An 8,082-nucleotide genomic window follows, 5' to 3' on the forward strand; every position below is an offset into this window, starting at 1 on the left:
AGAGAACTCCTCAAAAAATAAGGGACTGAAGATAGAAAGAAATAAGTGGTTCTAGGCAGGCACACTACACCTTGATAGTGATCACTAAAGTCTTTGTATGGGGTAGATATTTAAGATTGTCTCAGAAGGAATATGCTTTCTAGATAATGCACATTTTCAAGAACCTCTAAGAGCAATATCAATTTTCTTTCCCAAAAATAACTTGTCTTACAAGGACATGGAAGAAATATCAACCCCGTGAAGATGATCACATGGTGATCACCTTACAAATCTTCAACTTGAATGTCAAAAAGGTTTTTATGGATCCCAACAGCTCAGACGATGTCCTCTATTGAAATGTTCTTTAAGGGTTATAGTTAGAATCCAAATGATCATCACCCTTTTAGCGTTTGAGAGTAGGTTTCTTTGAAGAACAAGTATAAGTCTATGGATAAATATCCTTCAAAACCATATTTATAAGAGAAGAGAAAGCCAAGACAATTAAAGTCAAGTATTTGGTAGTAAATACCCATCACTCGTAGAATGTTATCATCGGTGAGCCTGCCTTCAACACATTCAAATAAGTCTTATTCACTCTTTATTTGACTAAGAAGTATACCCTAGATAATAGGCAAATATGTTTAATGAAAGGAGGTTAGGATACAAGTAGAAGATTCTACCAATACAGCTTGATGATTATAAGAAAAGGAAAAGAAAATATGACGTCTGAGGCCAATTCCCACAATGTTAATTTTATAGACCTGGACCCAAGGGAAGATTACTTAGAGGAAGTTGTACCTTAAGAGGATTTAAAGACCAATCAAATAGTTCTTAAGAGTTCATAGAACACGCAGATAAAAGCCTTTGTGGCAGAAGATAAAGAAGATAACTTTATACAGCTGTTTTGGGAGAATGTAGATTTATTTTCACGGGTACCCTTAGATATGCCCGAGATGGACGCACATATAATATGTCATCATTCTCCATCAAACATGGCTTAAAATTAATCATCCAAAGGAAGTGTAAAGATGTGGAGGAAAATAGGACAATCATCGGTGAAGAGGTAAATGAATTAAAGGAATCCACATTCATATAGGAAAATCAAGTATTCAACTTGGAGTGAGAACATGATGAATGTGAATAACTTGTCTAGTAAATGAAAGATGTGTGTCGACTTCATCGAGCTTAACAAAGTACGTCATAAAGATCCATGTCCACTGCTGAACTTTCATAGAGAGATTGATGGATCCTCGGGTTACTGAATACTTAGTTTCATGGATGTGAAATCACGGTGTAATCAGATAAATGTGAAACCAATTAGCACGCCAAAAACAACGTTCATGGCTAATTATAACAATTATTATTAAGAATGAAAATTCTAGTAACACACGCTCGATGTCAAACTGGATGTTATGACATCCACAATTACATAACACAGACAATAATAGTAAACAACATAAAACAGTAAAGAACACACAGAATTTTTTACCCAGTTCAGTTCAAACAACCTACTCTGGGGGCTACCAAGCCAGGGATGAAGTCCACTATTAGCAGTATCAATTCAGAGCTAAACTCCCAGTTTACAACTCCTCACTTAATCACTACCCAATGACCCCTCTACCTAGGTTCTACCTAGATATGGTATATCTCCATTCCACTCCCCCTCAATCACAACAGTGATACACAAACACAATAAACAATTACAGAAAGAAGACACTCTTCAAAAACACACCTTGATTTGCTTAAAAGCTTCAATCAAGAGACACACACTCGTGCTTAAAAGCTTAGAGTGACACAACTAAAACACATACTAATTCCAACGCAATCATCAAAGATAATAGCGTGGATCACAAGAGACAGTTACATAACAGTCGTTCTTCACAATTACAATTTTCTGTCTGCGTTCCAAATTAGGATTGCAGGTCTTTTTATAAGCAGTCTTGTGCCTTGGGCTTTTTAGAAACACATTAGGGTTAACAAAGTTAACCTAATTCACACGCCAACTGTCTGTTACACAATGTGCTGTCAATAGGATCTTCTAGACGAAATATACAACACTCAATAAAAAGTTTCCTAAACTGATAAAAAGGATAAATCAGGAAACACACTTCATAAACAATAACAGCTCCTGCTGTCACACATGGATGTCATGACATCAATCATGACATTCCTTACAAAACCTGTATTAGCTCCACACATATATGCAACATGCATAAACACAAACAACCAGGTATGTTTTACCAATAAAGAAGCCAACTTGCAAAGCACCTTCAATCCCCCCTTTGGCAAATTTTTGGCTAAAACATCCTGTCACACCATACCAGAGATACACTTGCAGCGGATAGTCAAACCAAACATAAGCTAATACAAATAATCAGCATACATAAGCAGTATGCACACAGTGCTCAGACAAAAACAGAAAGTGCATAAGAGTAGCACAAGCCACAAGAGTAGCACAAGCACAAACAGATCAACATAAAGATAAGCTATTAGAATTGTTGATCACACACAACCACCAGTCTTGTTATTCTGGGGTGACACAGATAATACTTCCCCCCTGTTTGGCCATAAATGTTGCCAAAGCCAAGGAAAGTGTCTTCTCCTCGCTCAACGAGTTTAAATAAGTCCGAAAATAAAACAAACCGAAGTAAAACTAAAACAGGCGGTACGAAATGCAACATAACAAATCAAATAAATCAAAAAAAATAAACACACTAGACTCTAGTTGCAATTATTGCTCAGAGTCAGAACCAGCTGAGGTGTCTGAAGAACTTTCTTTCTCAGAGTCATCAGCAGGACTAGCACTTTCTTCCTCTACTTCTTGATCATCTTTTTCTTCCATCTCTTCTGGATCTTCAAACTCCTCATTCTCATCCATTTCCATAGTTCGTATCATTTGTTCAAGAGACATTTTTCTAGCTTCCAATTTTTTGCAAGTCTCTTTTAAGATTACTATGACTTCTGCTTTACTGACTGATACTCCTGATTTGGAAGTTTCAGCTGATGTCATGACAATGTCTGGAACATGCTTTCCCTTAAATAGTTTGTAATGGAAAGCCAAGGGACTTTCTATTTAGCATACCACATCATGTTTGTTGAGAATGTTTGGATATTGGTCCAGAATTATACCACTCAAGAGAGATGGAAAGGCAATTGGACCCTTAATACTGAAGCTTCCAGCATGCTTCATGGTTTGGTCAAAAATATATGCTCCATAATCAAACTTTGCCATTGTTCCTACAGCATACAGAAATCTACCAAGCACAGTTGAGATAGTGGACTTGTGATTTGTTGGAACCCAATTAGTTGCTCCTATTTTGTGAAGCATTGCATACTTAATGCTCAGCTTGCTTGCAGTGAGTTTCTCTTTCATGGGCCAACTTTTTACCTGCTTGGCTGTGATTACTTGACACACTTGGTTGTCTATTACTTCCAGCTCGGTTTGAGCTTCATCTGTTCTTCCCAAGAATTGATTAATCACAGAAGGAGAGAATGATACACACTTACCTCTTACAAACACCTTTTTGTAGTCTGCACTTTTGCTATTGCCACAATCTTCAGACAGGTTTACCACAAATTCTTTGACCAGCTTCTCATAACATTTGGGAAGATTGCATATAGTTTTTAGCAGTCCAGCTTCTTGAATCAGCTCTAAGACCTCCTTGTTTTCAAGAGCATTTGGAGCCAATTCCCTTTCAACAGCCAACCTCTTTTGGAGAATATATTTCCATCTGCTAACACTAGAGGCATAGTGGAAAGACACATTATCAATGGGGACTTCAGGGATGTTAGCAGCAAGTTTACTGGTTGTAGGCTTCTTCCTTGATGGAATGTCAGGGACATTTGCTTCATCATCAGATTCAGGTTCAACACTTTCCCGCTCTTTTCTTTTCTTTGGAATGACCCTGCTCCAAGATTTTGAGGGACCAACTCCTTTGCTTTTGGTAACAGCTTTGCTCTTGACAGGTCCAGCAGAAGTACTCTTCCTTCTGACAGTGTCTTTGATGGGAATGTTCACTTGAGTGCTCCTTTTTGGTGATCCTTGAACAACAGCTTTGCCTTTTCTTCGTGTCATTAGCCTGTTGGCTACACTCGGGTTCAAGGAAGTGAGTAATTTGTCTTCAGAGTACTCATCTAAATCTGCCACATTAGTGTCAGTTTCGGTGTTGGCCTTGGGGTGCACATTATTTTCAATGTCATTTACATCCTCGGTGACATTGATATTCTTAGTTACCCCTTGTTCATCCTTGTTGATTTTTAGGTCACTATCAACGGTGTGAACAGCCTCAGCCTTACTTGTGTTATTAGGGGGATCAGCCATTATGGTTTGAAGTGGAGTGGTTATTCCATGTACTTGATGATTCTCCTTCAGAATACGATTAACAATCTTGGTAATTGCACTGTCGACATACTTGGATCCTTCTTTAGTAAGTTTCTCCATGGTAGCGGATGTTGAGGATTTGGTGCCCTTGTTGTGAATACCCTCCTTGGGTCGTTTTGCATGAGTTGTTTTAGGCTTTGTTGCCTTTACTTCGTCACTGCTAATCATCCTTAGAGGGACAACCTTAAGAACCCTATTTGGGTCAGAAGACTCTTCTGGTGTTGTTGAGTCAGAAACGGGAGATTCATCATTCGATTGCTGAGACATTTTGAACTTTAGAGAACCAGAACTTGTTTCACACTTGTGAGAGCAATAAATGTAAATTAATCTCAGAAAGTAGCTAGTAGAACTACTAGGAAGGTTTGTCATTTTTAGAATATTAGGGGATCGAGGGGGCTTTATATGTACACTGAGTGAGGGAAATTTCAAAACATGGATTTTGACAAAGCCCGAATAATATTCCCTCACGTTGGTTAATTGCTATAATAAGTTTTGGTGGCAAATACCCAACATACCCTTTTCTGTCACATTGTCTTTAGATGTTGCAACATTCTTTGTGATATTGCTTTTAGACAGTCCTTTGGGATTATTGCTCTCATTTGACTTTTCTAGTTTTCTTTCCCGATCTGTAATGTCCATCACAAGGCTTACTTTTTCTTCTAGCAGAAATCTATTGATACTTCTGTATTCCCTTATTTTTGCACATAGTTTCTCATTCATTAGACTGGTCTCAGAAAAACTAGTAGACAATTCACTTATAGTGAGATCACCAATATAAGATTCTTTATCTGATTCATCAGAATCATAAGATTCATCAAATTAGTGATGGTACATTTTCAATTCTTCCTTGATCATGGAGTAGTCAGAGGGGTGAACAGGAGTGTCAGGCTTCCATAGATAGCAATTATCCTTAGATCTAACTCCCTTCAAGACTTCCTCATTTGCTTTATTTGTGATGATACACTCATCTTTGGTGAACTTAGCATGGAATCCTTCATCACACAACTGACTGATGCTTACAAGGTTTGCAGCTAAACCTTGTACAAGTAGAACATTGTTTAAATTAGGTATACTCACCCCTTCTGTCTTCCCAACACCTTTGACTTCTCTTATATCTCCATCACCCAGAGTTACATAGTTGTTTCCTTCCAATTTGAAATCTACTAGAGAGTTCTTCCTCCCGGTCATATGATTTGAACAGCCACTATCAAGGTACCAGTCTTCTTCTGCTGGCATCCTTAGAGACGTGTGTGCTATTCGAGCAACATTCTTAGCTATCCCAGATTGTTTCCTGGTACAAGTATCATGATTAAGTTTGACTTTCTGAGTTTGGTCTGGATATCCAAATAGCCTGAAACATAATGGCTTTATGTGACCAAATCTTCCACAGTGATGACACTTCCATTTCTGGAACCTTTTCTTTGAGAGCCTCCTTCTTCTGTTTTCTTGATGTTGTGACTTTTGCATTGACATCGGGTTAGTCACACACTTCTTGGATTCTATCCTCTTGATTCCAGAGATTAGTTCCTCTTTAGCCACGAATCCCACTCCAGACATGTCTCTTGATCTTTGTCAAGATTCCAGAATTTCTTCTAGAGTATCAGATCCATTGTTCAGCATTTTGAAAGAATTGGTCATTTGATCAAGTTTATAGTTCAACATGCTTACTTCACTACTGAGGGAGTCTATAGTTGCAAGATGTTTGATCTTTTCAGATTCTAGATCTCTTATAATCACTTCTTGCTTCTCCAATTGTTTGTAGACTTCAGCATTCTCCCTACACAACTTCTTGTACGAGGCAGCTAATTCATCAAAGGTTAGCTCATCATCACTGGAATCATCATCAGATTCATAGATTCTTGTTGAAACTGTGACACGTTTTGCAGTTTCTTTTTCTGAATCTGAGTCTTCGTTAGACCAAGTAACAGTCAGTCATTTCTTTTGCTCCTTGTGGTAGGTAGGACATTCAGCTCTAATGTGTCTGAATCCTTCACATCCATGACATTGAACCCTTTTCCCTAGGTATGGCTTCTCGTTAGCTTTGAATCTTTTGCTTGAGTCATATGTCATACTGATGTCATAGGAGGTGTTCTTGACATTGGGTCTGGACTTCTGATCTACTCTTTTAATAAGTCTGTTGAATTGTTTTCCAAGCATGGCTATGGCATCTGATAAATTCTCATCGCTTACACCATTGCTTTCTTTTGGATCATCACCAGTGTTGGTAACAAACGCAATGCCTTTGTTCTTCTTTTCAACAGGCTCACAGATGCTTGACTCAAAGGTTTGAAGAGAACCAAGAAGTTCATCCAACTTCATGTTGCTGATGTCTTGAGCTTCCTCTATGGCAGTTACCTTCATATCAAATCGCTTAGGCAGTGATCTGAGAATCTTCCTTACCAGTTTTTCTTCAGTCATTTTCTCACCTAAGGCTGCAGAGTTGTTTGAAATCTCTCGGACATTCATGTAAAACTCATGAATGGTTTCATCCTCTTTCATCTTGAGATTTTCAAACTTAGTGTTAAGTAACTGAATTCTCGACATCTTTACCTTTGACGTACCTTCATGTGCTGTTTTGAGAATATCCCAAGCTTCTTTAGCCAACTCACAGTGTTGCACAAGTCTGAAGATGTTCTTGTCGATACCATTGTGTAATACGGTGAACTGACTTTATCGAAATGTGCGGATAGCAAGAGTCGCCACCGACTTTTATTTTATCCAAATATCGGAAAGGCTAAAAGAACAGGAAAAACCTTTTAAATAAAAACAGGGTCCGGGGGGTAATTATGCAAAGGGAAGGTGTAAGGCACCCTTTGCATCCATGGTTTTCCATGGGCTCTTAATTGCTTTGCTCGTTTTGAAACCAAAAGTTTAGAAATGTACAGAAGATGAAGAAACAAGGACTTTAGCTCGTAAATGAGCGTAGCCTTGAAAGTGTTTAGAAAAAGTTGATAAAAGACATTTTAGCCAGAGCAAGGCAATTAGGGGCAATTACCTTATAATTTGAAAAAAAGAGGTTCTTTTAGCCTTTCAGGGTAAAAGGATCTATCCATGCCATGGAGGGCAGGAAGCCTTTCATTTGGAGGTTGAAGGGTCATCGCTTTATCGTTCGTCATAAGACTGACCCATGCCATAGAGAGGCAGGTAGTCTAAGGGAAGGATCAGAATAGCCTTTCATAGGCAGCCAGAGGATACCTCAGCCTTTTCGTAGGCAACTTCCGAGGGTCGAGATCATGTATATCGAAGGCAGCCTCATTAGGGACCATGATCTTTAATCGAGGCAACATGGCTGAGGCATCCTCGTATTCGAGGGACTGGCTATTCTGCAAAAACACAAAGGCAACAGGCTACAGGCAACAGGCAACAGGCAACAAGGCAACAGAGAGGTTACCCCAAAAGCGTGCGTGTGTGCAACAATCACGTGGTTCAATTCGAAATATATTATCTTGTAATTTAATGACTCTAATTCAGTTCAAAGTTGCACTCCCTAAATTACTAACCACGCAGTTTACCATAAAGAAGTAACATTAGCAATATGGGGAAGGGGAAAATGAAACCAGCGGATCCCAATAGGGTTTGGCATAAGTAATAATAAAAGACAGAAAATATCAGGGTTAGGGCTTAGAGTTACCGATACTCGTAGCTTTGGCAATCGACAAACCCTGAAAAGGTGGGAAAATGGCAAACCAAAAAAATGGGGTGAGTGCATTATTGGTTCGGAG

The 8,082-nt window shown here is 38.7% G+C and overlaps 1 protein-coding gene across 1 annotated transcript; it reads right to left on the reverse strand.

Moving 5' to 3' along the window:
- Positions 1-2,710: 2,710 nt before the first annotated feature.
- LOC131658252 (uncharacterized) lies at positions 2,711-4,729 on the reverse strand. Its single transcript, XM_058927566.1, has 2 exons — positions 3,062-4,729; positions 2,711-3,013 (listed from the first exon to the last, which is right to left on the reverse strand). Exons 1-2 carry the CDS (start codon positions 4,727-4,729, stop codon positions 2,711-2,713), a joined length of 1,971 nt encoding a protein of 656 aa, XP_058783549.1.
- Positions 4,730-8,082: the final 3,353 nt, after the last annotated feature.

Source organism: Vicia villosa, linkage group LG3, assembly GCF_029867415.1.
Source record: "Vicia villosa cultivar HV-30 ecotype Madison, WI linkage group LG3, Vvil1.0, whole genome shotgun sequence".
Taxonomy (NCBI): domain Eukaryota; kingdom Viridiplantae; phylum Streptophyta; class Magnoliopsida; order Fabales; family Fabaceae; genus Vicia; species Vicia villosa.

Excerpts from the sequence above, each read along its gene's own strand:
- LOC131658252 (XM_058927566.1), bottom strand. The coding sequence starts at position 4,729 with ATGACAAACCTTCCTAGTAGTTCTACTAGCTACTTTCTGAGATTAATT. Across the intron at positions 3,014-3,061 it reads TTCTCAACAAACATGATGTG|GGAAAGCATGTTCCAGACAT; the intron begins GTATGCTAAATA and ends AAACTATTTAAG.